Source organism: Eretmochelys imbricata, chromosome 15 (assembly GCF_965152235.1).
Source record: "Eretmochelys imbricata isolate rEreImb1 chromosome 15, rEreImb1.hap1, whole genome shotgun sequence".
NCBI classification, from domain to species: domain Eukaryota; kingdom Metazoa; phylum Chordata; order Testudines; family Cheloniidae; genus Eretmochelys; species Eretmochelys imbricata.
Genome location: NC_135586.1, coordinates 12,856,539 through 12,877,803, shown reverse-complemented (window position 1 = coordinate 12,877,803; position 21,265 = coordinate 12,856,539). Strand labels below are relative to the sequence as shown.

Here is a 21,265-nt window from a genome sequence, read left to right as displayed (position 1 = left end):
TTAGATTGGTTCCCATTATCAGCTCTCTTCTTTGTTGAATGTATTCTTTCCCGTTTCAGGTCAGCCAGAGCAGCATTACCATGATGTCATCTCCCTCACCTGTCCAGCAAGCGCAGACACCCCAGTCAATGCCACCACCTCCTCAGCCACAGCCATCACCTCAACCAGGGCAGCCAACTTCTCAGCCAAACTCGAATGTCAGGTGAGCCAGAATGTGACCACCTGAGGTGAGTGGCAGCTGCAGATGCTCTCACCAGATGGTGATGAACATGAATGGAGGTTAAACCAAAGTTGTCACAGGTGCCTATCCTGGTGCACTTTCTAGTGGAGAGTCCAACCCTTGTGATGCCGTGAGGTTGACATTGAATGGATTGGGACCTTCAGTAGCACAGCTCTTGGGCTGTCATGTCATAGGAACCTGGAGGAGTCATGCTCATGTTGCTATCCCCTCCCCATTCACCTTCTCTGAGGCTACTCTGTGTTTAGCCACATACAGATACTCCCCTAACTATTGTGGCTTAATGGAAGGTGAGTTAAAGGATTGAATGGGATGTCAGAAGCAGAAGGCCATGGTCCCTAAATCCAAGGCTTCTGCTTGGTTTCCAGAGAAAGGCCCCATCATGCTCCTGGGTTGATGGAGGAGTTATTCAGAGACCTCTGGAGTTAAAGACCTACTAACAAAATTCCGTCTTGCTAGAGTGAGTCTCCCACTAAGTCAAAATTCAGTGGTGTTAGCTTTGGAATCTTTACTGAATGCTGTAATCAGACCTTTCTGGCAGGGATTCTGAATCTTTACCTTGCAAGAGTGTTGTTGAAACTGACAAAAAGCTGGGTCAGTCTTAGATTGTAAGCTGTCTGGGGAAGAGACCTGTTTGTGCTGCAGCTAGCGGGCACAATGGGCCTGAGCAGTACAGTGACATAAGGGTGGGATTTTCCAAACCGTTCAGCATTGGCCTAACCTTGCTTCTGTCAAAATCCATGAGATTTTTACCAGGAACTTCCCTGGGAGCAGAGCTAGGTCAATGCCGAGCACTTTTGTAAATCCCACTCCCGTGCAGCTGGGTGGAATACACACTCAAAGACAGTAGCCATCAGTGGGGTTTGCAGAATGCTGCAGCAGCACTCAGTAAAACATACCTGCTCAGACTAACCATTTCTTCTGCTAGCTTCTTACAGGCCACTTTGTCTTCATATTAAGTGTTGAGTTGACTTTCATTTCCATTCTTCAGCTCCGGCCCAGCCCCATCTCCCAGCAGCTTCCTCCCCAGTCCATCTCCTCAACCATCCCAGAGCCCAGCAGCTGCACGAACACCACAGAACTTTAGTGTCCCATCTCCAGGTCCTTTAAACACTCCAGGTAACTCCTATGGTCATCAGTAAGAACTGTACTGCGGAGCATGATCCAGTGATGCATCTTAGTAACTAAAACATACAGAGAGAAATCTGAGGCTGCATAGTTATGCTGTTGGCTCTACGGTGCTCTACCAGTGAGTAGTATTTCAGTGGTGGACTTGCCATGTGCGCTACATGTGCAGCAAGGAGAATATTCGAGTTTTGGAATTGTCTGATCTCATCTTTTTTTGTCATTGAATTACATGAGGGTTTTCATAATTTTCTGACAAAACCAAAATGGTAACCAGAAGGGGATGTAAAGGTCTGTTGACTCTGGGGTTTCATGCAGCTGGAAATCGCTAGCAACAGTTCATAAGCCAATGTCCTGCTTTGCCTGACCCCTCCTGACATGTGGTATATAATCTTCACCTTTTTGCCTGGTGCAGGAAATCCAAACTCTGTCATGAGTCCAGCGAGCTCCAGCCAGTCTGAAGAGCAGCAGTACCTGGAGAAACTCAAACAGCTGTCAAAGTACATCGAGCCACTTCGGAGGATGATCAATAAGATTGATAAAAATGAAGGTGTGGCCCCTCGTATTTTACTGTACGGTTCTCCCTGTCTGCCTGTGTACTGCTCTTTTAGGGGTTCTGGCGGACTAAGCCTGTCTATTGTTTTCCTTGCTCATGGTTGCAAAGACTTAACTCTGAAGCATGACAACATTTTCATCTCCAAATCCCTTTTTCAGGACCTCTCTTTTTCTTTACTATATCTAAACTTTTTTGGATACAGACTCTTCCTCATGAAAAGATGGAGAATCACAGGTCTTTGCTACTTTCTCCTTAGATGGGTCATGTTTTCAGTTTTCCCAGCCTCCAGTTTTTGTGTTAATGACTGCAGAGCTGGAAGCTCTGCCAGCAATGAGTGCATTTCTCACTAGTCCTTTTTATTTTATTTCAGATAGGAAGAAGGACCTGAGTAAGATGAAGAGCCTCTTGGATATCCTGACTGATCCTTCAAAACGGTAACGTCCTTTTCTGTTTAGCTTGTGCGAGCACCTCCCCAGTGAACTCTCTTCCTCCCAAACCCACTGTCAGGAATATGAGAGAATACATAGGCTACCATGGAGTCCCAGATGAGGAGTGGTGTCCCAGACATTAGTCTATCATCTTGCGGCAACATGTAGTATCTAGACAGTTCTTAACTCTAATCTGAATTTCCTTGTTTTTGAAGACCCTCAATGTTGTTGTATCACTAACTTTCTTTTATGTTGAGAAATCATGGTGGGCAAGAGGTTTAAATTTCAGAACCCTTTTTTTGCTGATTCATTCTGTGTTGCAACTTCTTTCTAAGAAGTTGTGCAAAATCCTGCCAAAAGATTTTACAATGTGGTGTCCCCTAAGACGCAGTATGGGATCTTTTGTGCACACAGTTTCATAGAAAGCTATTCAGTAAACTGATAAGTCAGGTGTGTTTTCTTTGCTGTAATACAGTCTATTTGAGCTAATTGAAATGATTGGAGAAATCCACCTGGGTTAACTTCATTTTGCTGAAAACAGTCAGCTCTGTTTCACTTAGACATTGTGGTATTCATTCTTTCTTTCTCTATTAAAGTCCCTCCTTAATGTGCCCTTCAGCAAAGCCATTCAAGGATCCACGTAAGTTATTTAAAAATCTAAGCATTGGACCTTTATTTGCCAGAATGTTAGGTTTGAACCATGTGATCTAACTTAGAATTTAAGTTCCCTGAGGCAGAACTACAGTTCCTGTTTTGAACAGCATCCAAGCATATCAGCACTGAAATAATGTGGACGGGAGGCTCAGATATCACAAAGTCCTCATCTTGGACAGCAGAGCAAATTGGGCTAATTCTTTCCTCTTCCTTTTCAGATGCCCTCTGAAGACTCTACAGAAATGTGAAATTGCTCTGGAGAAGCTCAAGAATGACATGGCTGTGGTAAGCAATGGGGTTTACTTTTCATCTTACTGGAGAGTAAGGCTGGCAGTGAATTCCACAGAGGGCACCAGTTTGGCAGAATTTTCCCATCTCTTTGTGTTCACAGTGCTGGACTGAGCAAGTAAACAGAAAACTGGTTAAATACTGGGCCATTCAGCAGGAATGTCCTCGTGTATACCTCTTAAAAATTATTCTGCTTACTGAACTTTCAAGTATTCATGCTTTGTACAAGCACCTAGGAATGGATCCTTGTTCTTGTCTTTAGCAGATGTCACCAAGACAGGATTTCTACATGAAAGATACTGACAGTGTCAATTTTGTTTACTATGGGCTTGTCTACATGGGGACAGTCAGGAAAATTAATCCCAATTATTTAAAGGTGTGAATGCAAAATAGATTAGTTAAACTGCATTAAACCCCTGTATGGACCTTCTCATTCAGAATTAAAGTGCTCTTAATTTCATTTAGCGTAATTCACTTTCAAAGTTTAATTATGAATGAGTGTATCCATATATAGCTGTTTGATACAATTTAACCAATCCATTTCAAATTCACAGTTAGTTAATTTGAATTTACTTTACTGCGGGTATACGCGGGGATACTGAGGAAGTGTTTCTAGAGTAACACAAAACAGAGGTTAGAGGGATTCTTAAATGTATTGGAAATACTGTAGTGCAAGTTTGCATAATGAATCAAGGTGTCTCGTACGGACTACTTGTGACTGACAGCACATAAAATAAGATGTGCTTCTTTGTGCTTTAGCCCACGCCACCACCTCCACCAGTGCCCCCTACCAAACAGCAGTACTTGTGCCAGCCACTTTTGGATGCTGTCTTGGCAAACATTCGTTCACCAGTCTTCAACCATTCCCTCTACCGTACCTTTGTGCCAGCTATGACTGCGATACATGGCCCTCCAATCACGTATGTATCATTGGCCTTCTGTCTGTTGTCTTAAGAAAAATTAATTGTTTGGTTGAAACGTTGGAAGGATGGGCTGGCGTGATGGATATGTGCGTGTTTCCTTGTCATCTGTAAGGTACTTGAGAAATCAATTTTGTTTGAAAACTGTGGACTTGGCATAACATGGTGCCCACTCTGAGTCTCTTTGTGGGTGTATTTTACGCAGGGCCCAGATGGCTTCCCCTCGAAAGCGTAAATATGAAGAGGATGAAAGGCAGACCATACCAAATGTATTACAAGGGGAAGTCGCAAGATTAAATCCTAAATTCCTGGTGAATCTGGATCCCTCCCATTGCAGTAATAATGGCACAGTCCACCTCATATGCAAGCTAGGTAAGCTAAGAAGAAATTAAGACTGTTTTCAAGAGGTGTTGATTTATTTTCTTGTGAATATGTACAGCTGTAAATCTTGCCAGCCTATAATTTCATCATGGTTTTTCTTTAGCTCGCCACAGTTGTGGCAATGCATAATGTACCCCAGATCAAGTAGCTAGATATTTAAACCACTTACAGCTTTTTTTAGAAAGTGGGGAAATTATCTTAAAGCTAAATTATTCTCCACACCCCACCCCACCCCCCCAATCCCCAGTATCATGGTGTTGCTACTAAAAGAAGGCAGTATTATAGGCTGGTCTCTGAGTAAAATGCTGCTTTTTTAAGCTGAAATATGAGCGGTTTTTGTTGCTCCATGTGTGCATTTAATTGGTTCCCTAAATTGGGATCCAAGCAAACTCTCCAGGTAATCTGAATTCCTGATAGTATGAAGTGGCCTATTTATAAACATAACTACATTTCTCTCTCCTTGTATTTCAAAAAACTTGCTGTCTGGGATGTGAGAAATAAATTGGACTTGTCGGTAATTGTTGCCACTGTGGAAGAATCCCAAGAGTGAAACAGTACAGTATTTAATTGTACAACTGGATCTTGTTAGATTTCCGCTCCGCAGATGAAAAATTCTGCCTCTTGCACCGATGGGTGCAGCTTGCTGATGATAATTCTTCACCCTTAGCTCAAGCTCTGCTGGTGTTAGAAAATGGTTTAATGCCTAGTGTAGTCAGGACAAGTTTTCAGCACCCTAAAACATGATATTGGGACATTGAGGAATGGGGCCTGTCTAATTGTATTGAAAACGTTTTCCCAGCTGCACCAGCAGTTGTCACAGCTGGTGGTGTGAATGGGGAAGTGTGTGTAAGTCTTTGCCCTTCTCTCTCAACCAAGCAAGAATGGAGTATACCTTCATAGGAACTTGTTTTGCCCTTGGACAGAAAAAGGTAAAGTGGGTTCATTTTAGTGTGTACCAGACAAAACATGGGAAAGCTCTGGTCCTGGCTTACATGTGTAGTATGAACAGTACCTAGACATTTCATATTTAGGAAACCAAACTCAAATGAAGTACACCTCATGAAAGACGGAGACTGGTGAGATGCGTTGGGTGTGTTGTGGAGCTGGGAGTTCCAGATTGAGCTTCCAGCAAGCAGAGGCCATTTTTAAAGTGAGCTTTTCAGAAATGAAGACTCATAGCCATGGTTCCTCTTAAAGATTAGATCTAGTCCCTCCCTATCCATTTCAGTATGTAATGTACAGACGTAGGGAAAACACCACACACAACTTACTTTGATGTCCTGATGGAAAATATCTTTTGTTAAAGTAAATGTGTTTGAATTCTAGATGACAAGAACCTTCCAAATGTCCCGCCATTACAGCTCAGTGTTCCAGCTGACTATCCAGATCAGAGCCCTCTGTGGATAGACAACTCTCGACAATATGGTATGGGGACAATAGGATAGCATCACTTTAAAAAGTGAGGGATCAATTTGTGATATTCAGTTGTGCAACTGTGTTTATCTGGGCTGTCTCCTTTTTCTTTTCCAGCAGCCAATCCCTTCTTGCAGTCAGTGTATCAGTACATGACATCAAAATTGCTGCAGCTTCCAGACAAGCATTCAGTCACAGCACTCTTAAACACCTGGGCACAAAGTATCCGTCAAGCCTGCCTCTCTGCTGCATAACTTCCTCCCCTTGTGAAATCATGAAGCAAAGAAGTTGGGTCTCGGCAGCTGGCCTCTCCCACGGCCACTGGAAGAATCACAGGCATTTTGGGAGGGAACTTCAGAAGAAAAAGCCTTATACTGTTTTGTTTCTAGGTGCCAGGTTCAATAGGGAACCTGGTGTTAGATTTAGATTTCATGCTTTTATCTTCTGCCTTTGTGGACTTTGCCAGCATTTTCACATATACAGAACATGTATATATGGTTCTTGAGACTGATGTATTAGGAGGGGCTTTTATTGTCTTCTTAGAGAAGAAATTATTTGTAGACTTCCATCAGGGAGTCTGAATGGTATAGAAGGGAGAGGGGAGAATGTCCTAATTTGCTTCAGACTTTGCCTGATGCCAGTATTCCTCACACTCTGTATGTTGTGTGACTTGATATTGCCCCAAGAATAAATTAGCTGCAGCTAGAATGTGCTCACAAACTTCCCTATGGTTGCAGGAGTCTGGTAATTTAATTTGGAGAAAGGGGAGAAATCGGGGCCTTTTTAGGGCATCCCTAATGCGTCAGATTAATCTGAATAATTATGTTTAGGAGGAAAACCAACCATAGGAAAATTTTTATAGCTTATTTTAAACACTACTTTGTATAAACGGTTTTTGGTTAGCACGGACCATGCATTTCTCACTCTTAGAAAGTCGGATGATCTGAAGGCGGGGTATTCAGTGTGCATGCTAACTGATTTCCCTGTGAGCTCCAAGTGTGTGTGCAGGGAAAATCAATTGATTGAATCATAGCAGCACTGTAAATGAATCCAGCAGGCTGCAGCTACTTATCTGCATTTATATTTACCAGGGGAATTGTATCTTACCTGGCATTTCTCTTGGGTGCTGGCTTCTTTGGGGAGTGATGCAACTCATGGGAAGTGTTTGCATATCCCACTCGCATCTGTTTGTTTAAGAAAACTGAACACAGCTCAGGTCTAAGACTGACAATTGACCTTGCGTGCCTCGGGCACCGAGGGACACCCACCTGTAAAAGTATTACTGGTCATCTAAATTAGGATCAGAAGACTGATATCAGCTGCTGTGTTGTGAGGCAATGCAAATGAAGCCACTTGCCATAAGTAACTGGTTCCATACACAATGTGATTACATTTCAATCTGCCCTATCTTTGTAGTTCATTCACTCTTAATTCCTGGGTGTAAGGGAATTTCAGTGTCTCAAGTATTTCCATCACACCCTGCTCCATCCCCCAGTATTGTGCAACAGTCCCTGACAAGTAGCTGGACTCTTACAGTGGTGTCAAGAAATTGCTGTGACCTCTGTAAATCTGTGTGGTGTCATCGGTTTTAGGATGTTTTAAAATGTGGGTACTTAGTAAGCACTGATTGAGGCAGCCGAGTGGTATCAATATTTTGTACATGAACTAATGCATTATCTGTTTGTTTTATCGTAATAAATTTATTATTATTCCTGTGTTTGAAACTAACCTACTATCATTCCAATGTTAGTCCTTAGGCAACGGCTCTGCAGTGACCAAAGGCGGGTGCTTACTTCATATATCCTATCAGGAGCCGAAATCTCTGCACCCAGAAGTGAGGGAGGAAAAATCACATATGGCACTACATTAGTTATCCTATGCTGCAGAATAGCAGCCAAGTTCATCATCAGCTGGAGGAGAGGTTCAAAAGATTGCTAAGGGAAATGTTATATAGAGGTGAAAGTTTTTTAATTTAGATCTAGCCCAGATCATTACTAACTTAATACCATTAGATGGGTGTCCAGGTGCTTTTGTAAAATGAGCTAGTGGACAGATGTTCATATCATAAAAGCTAACATCTCAGTTTGTTTCCCTGTTGTGCAGTCAGGTGAGAAGACAAGAATTGAACACACACACACACCCCACCACCCCTTTTTAGATATTTTTAAGGAGCCTATCACTGTGGTGTTGACAATTGTAGGTCTGCTCCCTTGGGGATAAGGTTGTGATGCAGATCAGGAGCCTGGTATAGGGAATCTTGCATACTTGCTGTACATACAACATTCGTTTTCAGAGCAGTCAACCCACTATGTTGCTGTGAGTTGAATGGAAACTAGCCCATAGCAAAGATGAAACAATGGAATGTTACAGATTCTGAGTAAAGAGTGTGCAGCCTAGAACAGAGTAATATCTGAGCCCCCCATAATTTCAACTGCCCTTCTGCTGCTGATCAGTGGGTCCTATACCTGCATCCAAAAAAAAATTCTAATTCGACTACTGTAAATTCAGCTCCGTTCCCATCTAGCAGCTGTGCAGAGCTGTGAAATCTTGTCCTGCCAGGTAACATGACGTAGTATGTGGCTTCCAGCCTTTCCACTGATGGATTAGCAGTGATCTAGTGTTATCTGTAAAACTGTGCAGCCCATACCTGCATAAAAATAAATGTATGCTGCTTTTAAATAATCTCTGCCGGACTAGAGAAGTTTGTGGGACACTGCATTGACCTGCTTAAAAGTGATAAGCATCCAATTTCCTGAACAGTAATCTCTTACAGGCTTTCATCATTAAGTTAACTCATCAAATATACATCCTGAAGAAATAAGGGAAACCACAGAAGGAATGAGGCAAAGCTGCAACAATAGATGCATAAGCTCTTTGTTCCTGAATAGAAGACACGGTGATTTCGTAATTAGTTTTTACTTGAAGTGGGGAGATAATAGCAGCAAACCAATCTAAGCTGAACCTACAATGTAAACTCAAACATATACTGGGAGTGCTGTAGCTACTGGAACGCTTTTAAGGAGAAGAGATCTGGAATGCAGTTGCTGAACAACCAGACTAAAGCACAGTCCGACGAAGACGGCTTCTTTGAATAGCTTGAGTTCTCTTCTGTCTCTCGGCAAAACTGTTTCCCAGTGTTTGCTTCAGTGCTGGCAGAACTGCCCTTTCAGCAGCTGGCAGTGGAGTTATAATCAAACTGGAGATAAGAGTTGGAGACAGAGGAATGATTGGCAATGTGATGATTTTAAATCACTTTCTCTTTACCAAGGTCTACCGGATTAGGGTCACCTTCCACATTAGTCACCCCAGTGATTCTACATGATGGATGGACTAACCTCTGCAGTGCTCTGTCCCACTGATTTAAATTTCTGTAGTAAGAACTCTCCCTAGCCTTCAGAGTGCTTAACAAATTATTTTTCTAGTAAAGTGAGGAAAAGAGATGACTTTCAGTGCAGTTTCATGGGATGGAAGTGTGTGTGGAGCCCTTCTGGTAGTGAGTACCCCGTCACCATTAGGAGGCATAGCAGCTTTTTTGATAAGTCCCTCAGATAGATATTTCCCCATCTGTAAAATGAAGGTATTGATACTGACCTTTGTAAAATGCTTTGAGATCAACAGATGAAAAGCGCTATTATTTTAAGTGTGAATGGCTCGTTATCTGCCCAAGTCCAGGATTCTGTTTTCCTGTTACACTGAGTGCATGAAGCTGGGTTTCTTGCTTTGCTTTTACTAGCTGACATCACATGTTATAGGAGAGACTAGTCCTGTTTTCGGGGGCTAATAAACAGCTAAAGGAGGGACCTGATTTTTTTTTCAGTACAAAAAACTAAACTTCCCTGTTTCATGAAAGAAGTGAGATCCTACAGTTTAACTTGCAGAAAAACCTTAATAAACACTTCACTTCAACTTTTAAAGAAACATAGCTGTATCTGTCACCTGTGTTTTGTAAATAGTGTTTGTGTTGTGTTTGCAGCATCTGCATGAAAAGATGTATTAAGGGGGAGAGTTTAGAATCTTTATTCCTCCTATTAGCTCACAGGTGGGGAACTTTGTTAATTGGCTCTGTTATCTTGACAGCATTTTGGCATGGAGGAATGGAGAAAGCCCATCCACAGGATGAGTCCTGGGCTGAGCTTTTGCCTTCTTAAAAGGGCTTGTATGACTTATTGTATACTTGTTTGTGTACTTTGAAGATGGCAATAATCATAGTCTAACCCAATGATTTGTCTTTTCTTGTTCAAATGACTGGGTAAGATCAGAGTATTGCTTTCCTATTTCCCTTTTATGCAGTCCTCACAAAATAGAGTACTGCTTTTAAATCCTATTGCAATCTAAAATTCAAATTGCTGTGTGACTGATTCCTCTGTGGCAATGGAAAAGTTACATGTGTGTAATCTCATGGATAGAACTTGGCCTTGCATTCAGATCTTAGCAAATAATTCTGAGGTGGATGCCAGAAAATCTTAATCCATTCTTCCTTCAGCACTGCAGAGCCACCCTAGCTAATGGCACTAAAATGTTATTAGCAGACTTGACTCTGAAAATATAAAAGGAAGGTCTGAGTAAAGATGATGACTGGCTATTTTTCACAGTGGAACCACACTTTTATGTCCTGCCTCCTTGAGAGAGGTTTTAGTTGCCTCTGACTTAGCATACATATAGGATGTTGCTGAGCTCTGTGATCCTTGGAGAAAAGTGAGTGTCCCAAGGGACTACATCAGCATCAGATGTTTGACAGAGAAGCCACAGGAGGCAATACAGTCCCTATTACCTGAGTCCTGTGTGTAGAACTCTGTGAAAAAGAGGCTGGTAGTGTGAACATGCAAAAGCAACCCTCAAAGAATTAGTGATTAAAACACTTTGTGCAGCTTCCTCTGTGGCTATAGTAGGGCACTGAAAATAAGCTAGATAGCTGCAGTGATCTCATTTGAAATCTGACTATCTCCTGAGCAGGGCATATGGATTGATCTTTAGGCAATCATGACCTTAAGTGGGGAGAGGCTTGTGGCTGATGATAAAGTTGAAGGTGAGATGGGGAGAGGGGGGAAACCAGTAATAGGCTTGTTTTTAACTTCATGATTAATACTTAATTGCTAAAGGTATCACATGCTTGACTCAACAGCTGATTACATTACAGATGTAACTAGCATGGGCTTTTTCATGAAGTGTCTTAATCTCTAAAGAAAGTAGAAGTACTTACCATTTCTTAGATGTATCTTTTAGCATTTTGGGTAATCGTGAAACTTCTTGATTCCTAAATCAAAAAATATTTGCAGATATGATACCTTGGCTACTTCACTCTGTAGCATAGTAGCAGAGCATTGATTGATTGTGCTGGCCCTGTGTAACCTGGATTTGAAAACAACATAATAAATCTTGCGGCATGTGAATGTTGAACCTAAAGAACAGGAGAAGCTGCACCACCACAGAATCTGGACAGGGCAGTCGTACAGAATGATCTAGCTTATGTGATAAGCTGGGCCCATTCAATCAAAATGTATCTTAACACAGCCAAGTGCATAGTTATACATCTAGGAACAAAGAATGTAAGCCATACCTATGGGGATTGTATCCTAGAAAGCAATTACTCTGAAAAGGAGTTAGAGGTCATACAATTCAACATGGGGTCCCAGTGCAATGCTGTGGAAGATGGCTACAGTGCAATCTTTGGATGTATAAATGGGATTAGATGGCATTGATGAGATATACTGGCATAGTATGTATAGTTCTGGTGTCTGTGAAATAAGTGGGAGTGCAGGAAGGAGCCAGTGTATAAATACCTTCACACAGAAAAAATACCAGATACTAAAGGGCTCTTTAATTTAGCAGAGAAAGGCATAACAAGAACCAAGGGCTGGAATCTGAATTCAGACAAATTTTGTTACAGTGAGGATGATTAACCATTGGAACCAACTACCCAGGGAAGTGGTAGATTCTCCATATGTTGATGCCTTTCTGGAAGACATGTTTTAGTCAAACAAGTTACTGGATTCAATATAGGGGTAATATGGTGAAGTTTAATGGCTTCTGGTATTCAGGCTAGATGATCTTTTGGTACCTTCTGCACCCCTTGTTAGTTGGCTGCTCCAAATGCTACTCCTACAGACCTACTACCCTTCTAGAGTTTTAACTGGAGAACTGTTGTGGCAATAGTACGGGGGATGGGTAAAAGGTAAGGGAAATCTGTGTAACCCATGATTTTTTTTTGTTGCCCTTGTAATCTCTTGTCTAGACAGCAACAGTTCTTGCCCTGAAGAGCTTACAATATATTTATATACCACCTACTACAATACAGCCCTAAACCCAAAGGGGGTCTGTAAACAGTACCACAATATAAATAAAATAAGCCTTCAAACCATGAATCCCTCTGAATCTTTCAGAAATGCCCATATGTCTGACTTTCAGTTGGATTGAGTAGAGTCTGTTAACCAGGTGTCTCAACTCCTCGTAGGATGATATCTTAAATGATTGTAAGTGCTCTGAAAGAACAAACTGACAACCTTGTCTACCTGCACCCTAAGTTTATGGACACTTATCTCCTGTTAGGTTAGTGCTGTTAACAACTGTGTGCAGTAGTCTTGTTATAATACAGGATTTTGCTGCTTGTGTGTAGAGGTATATTAAGGCAGATATCATTTAAATCCTCTCAATTCACATTAACAGATCGCATTCTGGAAAGTTTGAGAGGGGTAGAGGTGGCTCAAAGATAAATCACAAGGGAAAGTTAAGGAAGGAAGCCCTACAAAGTCAAAGCTCGCTCATGACCTCTATATAGGCACCTTGCATATGGCCTCTATTCTGCAAATTCACTCCAATAGAAAGTAGAAAGGGAACTAGCGAACTCAGCTACAATCTGTCTAATACCCGAGCCTTGAACCATAACTCAGAACAGCTTAGCTTACCCAATCTGGCTGGCTAGCAGATAGTCTTCAGGAATCCTTTTGTTCTTATGGATGTCCTCCAGATACGATTTCAAATACATCAGCTGAAGGACAGAGAGGAGAAAATAACCTTTCTGCTTGCCTCTGAAAATCTATTTCCTATTTCGTCACCACAAACTTACTGTATCTTAAAAGCTGCGAATAAAGTAGACTGAGCTGGGGTCAACAGCCTCACCTCTTGTGCCTGAATGTGGTTGATGTTCCATAGCTGGTGAATGACAATCTCACACTCTTCCAGTGTAGGTGGTTTTCGGATGTGGGAGGGGAGAACATTTACCAGGAAAGGGTTGGAGGAGGCTGGTGGTACCTGAGCGTGCCCAGATCTAATCTGGTTTGGCAGTGAAAGTACTGGAGATGTAATTCTATCAGAGACTTCTCTGTCCTCTCTAGATCACAGTTAAGGAATAAAAGAATCACAAGGGAAATGGATTAAATGTCTAAATATTTATTGCATTTACCTTGCCAAAACATTTGTCAAACATTGATTAAGACTCTCAAGAGCGTGGTGGTACAGGTAGGTATTCTACTTATTTCACAAGTGGGAAATGAAGGAAACATGGCAGGTCCAGGAATCTTAACTCTACAAGATCACATCCTTCTCTGTAGCTAAACTACTTTCTGTGTCCTCTGTCTAGAATGGTGCATGGCAGTACACTTTATGCCTGAGTTTTTCCTTTGAATTAATTAGCACTTCTATGCCCACTACAATCACAGAATCATAGAATATCAGGGTTGGAAGGGACCTCAGGAGGTCATCTAGTCCAACCCCCTGCTCAAAGCAGGACCTATCCCCAATTAAATACATAATGACAACTCAATTGAAAACTTTACCCCCCAAAGAGCTTCTTAAGTACCCCTGCTAGAATCAGTTACTCACTGTAATTTATTCTTAACCCTCATAAATTTGTATTTTACATTACTTATATTTCTAAGATATGCGAGGTGCATGTGCACCATCAGTGGGATCCACATGGTCAAAGACTCAAAAAAGAACACACACAACCCAGAAACCTCAAATGAGCTGCCTGCAATTGCTGTATTCGGATAGCTTGCTCATACCTAGAAAAAACCTCCTCTTGTGGCTTCTCCACCTTTGGACAGGGAGGCTCTGGTTCCCCTTGTACCACGTTGATCACCTGTTCTTCTGTATTCAGTTTTTGCTTTTTGGGCTGGTCCATCAGCTGCCTGTTTGTCAGTGAATACCTAGAAACTGCAACAGCAGCAGCTGTTAGACAAAATATGAAGGGGAGAGGGAAGGGGGATGGGTGTGCACGCATTACAGGCCAGGCCAGAGACCTAACAGCTTGCAGATACAAGTTTTAAGTACCCTTATCTCCACAGTAGTTCAAGGTATTCCATGCTCTTAGGCTTTATTTTGTGAGCTATTGAACAGCTTCATTGTAGTTTAGCTTATTTTAATCCTTTAACACAGTGTCAAGAAATCCTACTTTACTATGTTAGCACTAACAACCATAAATTAGAAGCAGCCCAAACGTAGGCTTTGCTCTCCCAATTTCTTAGCAACTCAGTCATAATGTAAAAGGGATTATAAATGTGTGTGCAAGCACACATGATCCAAATAAGTGGAAAACAGTTATACTAGGACTCCTGATCATCATCAAGAGCCGTAAGAAGAGAGATTTGAAACAAATCTGATAGGTATTCAGACTTTTACATTGTTGCCTGTTTCTATATCTAGGCCTAGATATTTTCATTTAATAATAATTTATCTTCCCCTCCTCTAATATATGCAGTTACTAGTCCTGCTACCCCGAAAGTTAAATCTTGCAGTTTTAAGCTATCTTACCTGCTGAACCTTGCCTTGAAAGCAACTTGTCAAACAAGGTGGGAGTTAAATTATCACCTGCAAAGAAGAATAAGTGATGAATTGGGCATTATGATCATAGAACTGACCAGCGAAGAGGCTATATTATCCTCAGTTTAGAATAGGAAACACAGGTAAACTATTTAAAGTCTGCAGAGCCAAGGCTCTCTACATGCAGGATTGCTGAGAGCAACCTGCAATGTAACTGTTTCCCATAGCACCAGAACAGCTCCTTGGTTTAACCAAGTGGGAGTGTTTTCTGCACTCAACATGGAACACAATGTGATCACAAAGACCTGGATAAAATCACTGAAGGTTGATCTATAAAAGGGAGGGATGCTCAGGGGCAAGGTTAAGCAACTAGGAACACTGAAGACTGACTGCTGCTTATTGGTGGAGTTTGTCCACCCGTGGTCACAGTAGTTGACTATTGCAAGGTACGCCTGGAATCCTGACTGCACTTGTATACTCAGGTAGTAGTGGTGGCTCATTCAGTTCTCTGCAGTTAACTTAGAGGCTGCAGCCTTTCTTTACTAAAACTGTTCTCACTATGATCAGCCATGTTTTTTGTCCCCTCTCATCTGGACAACTTCCATCTACTACTTTGGCATACCTTGGAAGCTTCGGCTAAGGCAGAATGTGAGATATCCTATTTGCTTACGTATGAATCAGCAGAAGCATATTAACGTGCAGTGAAATACACCAGTCCCCATCTGCTTCTGAATGAAGTTCAACATGCTTTTTAATCTATAGAGGTTCCGGACAATGATTTTCTAGTCATAGGTCCAGCATTTAAAGTCCTCCAGATGAATGTTGAAGGGTTGTCTTCTGCCAAGCAGGAACTTATTGATGTTCTGGAAAGGAAGTTCTAGCTGACATTATTTGTTTACAAGAAAATCTCATCATGCTGAATGAAGCACATTGGTTTAAGATAATTGGTTTCAATGTTGTCACCATCTTCATGCAAAACATGGTTGAGCCACGTACACCCACAGTGATATATCAAATGTTGTCCATGTTGAATATTCACCTTTTCGTGACACAATTAAAGTTGGTGGGTTTCAAATCACGAATGTATAAGCCACTGGGTGAAACATGGACTCCACATGTTCTCCCAAGGCTTAAGCATGCAGCCGCGTATGTTGGCGACTTTACTAATCATCACAGCAAGTGGGGTTATGCGACTGCAGACCCAAATGGTGAACAACTGTTGGAGTGGGCAACAAATAATGATCTTGCATTGGTCCATGACCCTAAGCAGTATGGTACCTTCCATTCCACATGCTGGAATAGGAACTACTGCCCAGATCTGTGCTGGGTCATATCGTTTGCCAATCACGCATTAGCCAGCGGCGTGTACTGTACTTAATGATTTTCCACATAGCCAACGCTGTCCTCCTTTGATTCAGATGGGAATGCGTCCTCCATCTGCCAACTATAAGGAGTGTACCAAAGCCTAGATGGAACTTCTGGAAGGCACATTGGGGCTCCTTTACAGAGTATTTAGAATGGATCGTCGTAACCATCCCATTAACCATCTCCAAGGAAGATGCAAACCGTTGTTTCTGTTGTCCTTTTTAAAGCTGCAAGTGCAACAATTCCACGTGGCTTCCAACCAGTGTACATTCCATGTTTGAATGAGGGTGTGCAGACTTGCTGATGCAGTTTGAGCAGTCAGGTGATCCGGAGATTGCAGACCATCTTACAGAATCATTGGATGCCGCTTACTGGACTCAAAGAGAGGAAGCGACAGTGGTGCTTGACTTTACGTGGTCAAGCCGGAAGAGCTGGAGTTTAATTCGTTAACTAGGTGCGGCTCAAATGCCCATGTACACAAAGCAGGTCAGCAGTTACTCCAAATCAGAGTGCCAGTCATCTGTTGAGGTTGCCAAAGCTCCTGGTGACAGAGTTGTCAAATGCCAGGTACGTGACAAATGGCAACATTTCCTAAGAAGTAATCCTGCCGATAGTAGGATGGAGCCATTCACTAGTCTGGAATTGGATAAAATGCTGAACGATTTAAAAACCGGTTCATCTCCTGCATATGATAGATTGCACCTGAATTCATGAAAACATCTGGGTCCTCACGCTCAGGAATGGCTTGTTCAGTTTTTCAACAGACTTCTGCAGGAATCCAGACTGCCTAGAATCTGGTGCCAAGTGAAGGTCATTGTCTTGCTGAAACCTGGGAAAGATCTACATTTGCCTTCAAGCCACAGACCAATTTCACTTCTGAGCATCTGTTTTAAGGTGCTTGAGTATCTGATTTCACAAAGAAGGCATAAGTGGAAGGCATGCAGGGACCAGAGCAGGCTGTTTTTTGCTGTGGTACTAGTACGTGTGATCAAGTGATCGAAAATGGCTTCCAACATCAGCTGAAGACTGTTCAGTTTTTCTTGAACTGACCACGGCATACGATATGGTTTGCACATTGGCCTGTTGGTGAAATTGTCCAGAACTATGCCAAGTTTGTTTGTATGTGCAATGGCTCTGTTTTTGAGAAATCACCATTTCCATGTGCATATTGGTGACAGAACAAGTACTTGGATGCACCAGAAGAATTGGCTCCCGCAAGGATCAGTATTATCTCCTACATTATTCAACTTATATTCGAATGACCTACCCTATACCGGCTCTTGTAAGTTTGTTTATGCAGACAATATATGTCTCGGCACTCAGTCACACTCCTTTGACATACTTGAAAGTGTTTTGAATGAAAATATGTACACAGTCTTCAGTCGCCAGAGAGCTAGAACATTTCCGCATTGCAGAGGGGAGGCGACACTTCCAAGATTCTCTCTCAGGACTGGGAAATGGACAAAGCACCAAGGCAAAATGTTTATTAATAATAAAATTAATAAGGGGAGACAAAGGGACTTCCAGAGGATAAGACACTTACTAGATCATCCTACTTCTAGAACAGTAAAAGCATAGCCTACCTTTTAGCTGTAGCGACTGATTCATTATGAGTTTATAATGAAGCTCTGTAATCAAATGAGAACACAATTTTTAGTTTGAGCTCTCTCCATACCCCCTTAACTTCCCTTTTCCCATTGTAGAATAAAGCTAGGCTTGCTCCTAGAGAATGTCACTCACATCAGCTTTCAATATTTCTGATAGACTGAAATTTTTTTCATTAAAAATGTACAATAAACATATGGGCTCAAAGGGTGAGGGAGTAACCGTAATGTGAAACCTAAGAGTGGATATTATTTAAATAATATTGGGAAGGAGGTAGAGAGTGGAAGTAGAGTTACAGAAGACAAATTTTTTCAGTAGTTTTAAGACAAGTATGCACACAGAAGTATAGCATAACTCAGGTCACACTGAATGAAACCAGTTTGTGTATTCTGCACTATGAACAAGGGTTTATAACTAGCCCAAACATCTAGCTCAGGACTGGGGCAAACTTTTTGGCCTGAGGGCCACATCTGAGTATAGAAATTGTACGGAAGGCCATGAATGCTCATGAAATTGGGGTTGGGGTATGGGCTCTGGGGTGGGGCCAGAAATGATTTCAGGAGGGGGCTCCTTGCTGGGGGGGATGCGGGCTCTGGCTGGGGATGCAGGGCTTGGGGTGTAGGAGGGTGCTCCGGGCTGGGGGGAACGTGGGCTCTGGCTGGGGATGCAGGGCAGGCGGTTGGGTTGCAGGGGAGGGGGATGGCACAGGGGTGCAGGCTCTGGGTGGCACTTACCTCAAGCAGCTCCCGAAGCAGCAGCATGTCCTCCTCCTGCTCCTACGCGGAGGTGCAGCCAGACAGCTCTGCAGCACACTGTCACAGCCGTACACACCGCCCCCACAGCTCCCATTGGCTGGGAACCACAGCCAATGGGAGCTGCATGGGTGGCACATGGGGCAGTGTGCAAAGTGGAGCCCCCTGGCTGGCCCTATGCGTAGGAGCCAAAGGGGGCACATGCTGCTGCCTCCAGGAGCCACCAGAGCAGGGCAAACCCCAGCTGCCACTCCCCAGCGGGAGCTCGAGGGCCAGATTAAAACAGCTGCTGGGCTGGATGTGGCCTGTGGGCCGTAGTTTGCCTACCCCTGATCTAGCTCCTTTAAGCTCTAAAGAATGTACTGATGTTACCATGAATGTAAAGTATTTTGTTGTCCAGGTACAAGCTTTGAACTGTTTTGTCAATTTTCTCATGGTTGGATTTCTTGTAAACCAGCTGTGCTCAAAATTAACCAGTCTGTCATACTGACACTTTTTGCCTACATCTCTTATTGACAAAATACTCCAACCCTGATCTGGAGAAACAATCAACAAGACAGGGGCCACATTTTCTCTACAAAGATTCAGTCAATAGCTTCTCTCAAGGATGACAAGAATGCTAATTTAAATGGTATTTTTGTAATGTGAACACTTGTCCAGCAGAAACTAAACTTGAGATCACACCAGCTGATTTCAGATGTACTACTATATATCTATCCCCCGGTAAACTGAAATGGTGGCCTACTAGGTGTGAAAGACTAATTTCATTACCTTTCCCCAAGTTATCCAGTCCCCTATGCCTTTTCAGGCTTTGGAGTCCGTAACTGACCAGATTTGTCTTTGAGCTTTTGTTAGCCTCACAGTCAAAATCATTAGAATTCCCTTCTTATATCCCCTGTTATAGTCTAAGTGTTGGGAAATATTTTCTAACAGTTTCAAAACAAAACTCTTGTGAAAAGGACAAGGAATGGTAGGCCTAAGCAAGTGGCATCAGGGATCTCTTTAAAGAGATGACACGGAAGAAGAAATGTGGGGATGCAAAAGCAAAACCTACATTCATTGTAATTAATTCATAACTTAGCATGTTGAGGAAAAAGATATCAAAGATTTCTCGACTTGCAGTGACAACTCTCCAATCTCTCATCTAGTGCCTCTAGAATCTACACAAAGTTGTATATGGAAAGTCACCTCACCTTTGTTTTCCCTTTTGAGATATTCAATTTCCTCATGAAGCTTCCTTAGGGTCTCAGCATGCTGCTGTTGTAGGAACTTCAGGCTTCTCTCCAAGTCCATGACTAGTTTATGTGAGTCTTTGTTCCAGACTTCAACAGACTGGGACTGAGAGAGAGGCTGAGGCCCCTCGTTATTCTGGATGCCAAGTTGAAGATGGCTTGATTTATCCAGTCCTACTCTTGACCACTGCGGTAGGTTCCCCAGCGGAGGCAAACTGGTATTGTACATCCCCAAAGGTCCTGATACAAAAGTTGTTTTCAGACTAGGGTTATGTGGGCAGCCTACAGCTTCTCAGTAAAGTAGCTGAGGAAATGCCACTGAAGCTGAACAAGGGTCAGTGACCACGTTTAATGTGCTTCAGTCTCTATGAGGTCAGGCCCCGTATGTACCTTGTGCCCCTGGCATGCAAGTGCGCCTTTACTATGACCCTGGCATCATGGGTTTGGGGGGTGTCTCCTCAGGACTTGGCTCTGACACTGGGCTTGTGTTCACTGTCTCTGATGGAGGGAATGGACTATGGCTCTGTGTGCCTCTGCTCTACGTAACTTGCCCTCACAGGGGAATGGGGATGGGGCAGGTATCACTACCCAAAGCCTCCCCACGGTCACCAGCCATTTCTGCACATGACCCTCAAATTTACAGCTGCCAACCTAGAATGTGGGGGTGGGGGGAAGAGAACAAGAATGTGAGCTTAGTAAGCACAGAGCCAGCAGGCTGGAACTTGCCCCCCCCTTCACACCCCACACACCCAGCTCAGCTCCCCCTCCTTCCCCCTCCCCTCTCAGCCCACCACATACACATCCTGGGCTCAGCCACCCCCACACATATACACCCTTGGGCCCAGCCACCCCTCCCCCCACTTATACACCCTTGGGCCCAGCCAACCCCCGACCTCTCCCCCCACGCTAAGGCTCAGACGCCCCCCGACCTCAGCCAGCCTCGCACCCGTAGCCCCAGTTTCGAACCCACCAGCTCCTCCCCCCAAAAGCCCGCTGGTAGACGTAGCCTTGCCCCCCCGCCCCACCCTCTCCACGCGGCCTGGGCTCCTCTTTCCGCCCCGCTCTCCTCAGGCCCGGCGCCTGCTGTCAACGTTCCCATGGAGACAGGAGCACACCACAACGCCGGAGCGGGCGCCGCCCCTCTCAGAATGGTCTCGTCCGAGGGGTGCGGGTGGAGGGGCTCTCCCCCTGCCCCCGCGGCAGGGTGGTATCACCCACCTGGGACAAGGCCGGCGCTGGGCTCCTGCTGCCTAGCCCAGGCGCGGCCCGTTGGGGGAGGGGATGCGCGGGGAAGTCAGCGGGCCTCGGGTCCCGTTCCGAGACGCTTAGACAGACAGAGCCTCTTACCTGACAATCGGGGCCTGGGGCTTGCAGAGAAGGGAGGCCAGGGGCTGCTAGACCCATCCTCAGCCCCTGGCACTGCCAACCCCCCCCACCCCTCCGCAGCACTGGCAGGGGAAGGTCCTAGCCGCACTTGGGAACTGATGCTCCATAACACGTATAACATCCTGTAGGCATAGACTCCAAGGCCCCAGGGGACCAGCAAGAACA

At 43.6% G+C, this 21,265-nt stretch overlaps 2 protein-coding genes across 6 annotated transcripts in view; one reads left to right on the top strand and one right to left on the bottom strand.

The window, feature by feature from the left end:
- Nucleotides 1-7,727, top strand: part of MED15 (mediator complex subunit 15) — a 42,132-nt gene extending 34,405 nt beyond the window's left edge. For 4 of the 5 annotated variants that reach the window (XM_077835061.1, XM_077835060.1, XM_077835059.1 and 1 more), the window contains 9 exons: nucleotides 60-202; nucleotides 1,230-1,357; nucleotides 1,779-1,913; nucleotides 2,290-2,353; nucleotides 3,220-3,286; nucleotides 4,049-4,209; nucleotides 4,415-4,581; nucleotides 5,917-6,015; nucleotides 6,121-7,727. In XM_077835061.1, coding sequence (XP_077691187.1) covers nucleotides 60-202; nucleotides 1,230-1,357; nucleotides 1,779-1,913; nucleotides 2,290-2,353; nucleotides 3,220-3,286; nucleotides 4,049-4,209; nucleotides 4,415-4,581; nucleotides 5,917-6,015; nucleotides 6,121-6,257 — 1,101 coding nt within the window. In that variant the 3' untranslated portion in view covers nucleotides 6,258-7,727. The remainder of the gene's footprint in view (nucleotides 1-59; nucleotides 203-1,229; nucleotides 1,358-1,778; nucleotides 1,914-2,289; nucleotides 2,354-3,219; nucleotides 3,287-4,048; nucleotides 4,210-4,414; nucleotides 4,582-5,916; nucleotides 6,016-6,120) is intronic. The other variant, XM_077835058.1, reaches the window with a different exon arrangement.
- A 1,307-nt stretch (nucleotides 7,728-9,034) lies between these two features.
- Nucleotides 9,035-19,775, bottom strand: CCDC74B (coiled-coil domain containing 74B). The gene is made up of 8 exons (XM_077835062.1): nucleotides 19,676-19,775; nucleotides 17,709-17,753; nucleotides 14,752-14,808; nucleotides 14,004-14,154; nucleotides 13,120-13,330; nucleotides 12,906-12,988; nucleotides 11,204-11,257; nucleotides 9,035-9,199 (listed from the first exon to the last, which is right to left on the bottom strand). The coding sequence occupies exons 1-8, from the start codon at nucleotides 19,773-19,775 to the stop codon at nucleotides 9,061-9,063; spliced, it is 840 nt and encodes a 279-aa protein (XP_077691188.1). The 3' UTR covers nucleotides 9,035-9,060.
- Nucleotides 19,776-21,265: the final 1,490 nt, after the last annotated feature.

Coding starts and splice junctions, on each gene's coding strand:
- CCDC74B (XM_077835062.1), bottom strand. CDS start 19,775: ATGGACTTGGAGAGAAGCCTGAAGTTCCTACAACAGCAGCATGCTGAG. Junction 14,809..17,708: donor TCAGTCGCTACAGCTAAAAG/GTAGGCTATGCT, acceptor TCTTCTTTGCAG/GTGATAATTTAACTCCCACC. Junction 14,155..14,751: donor TTCAAGGCAAGGTTCAGCAG/GTAAGATAGCTT, acceptor CTGCTGTTGCAG/TTTCTAGGTATTCACTGACA.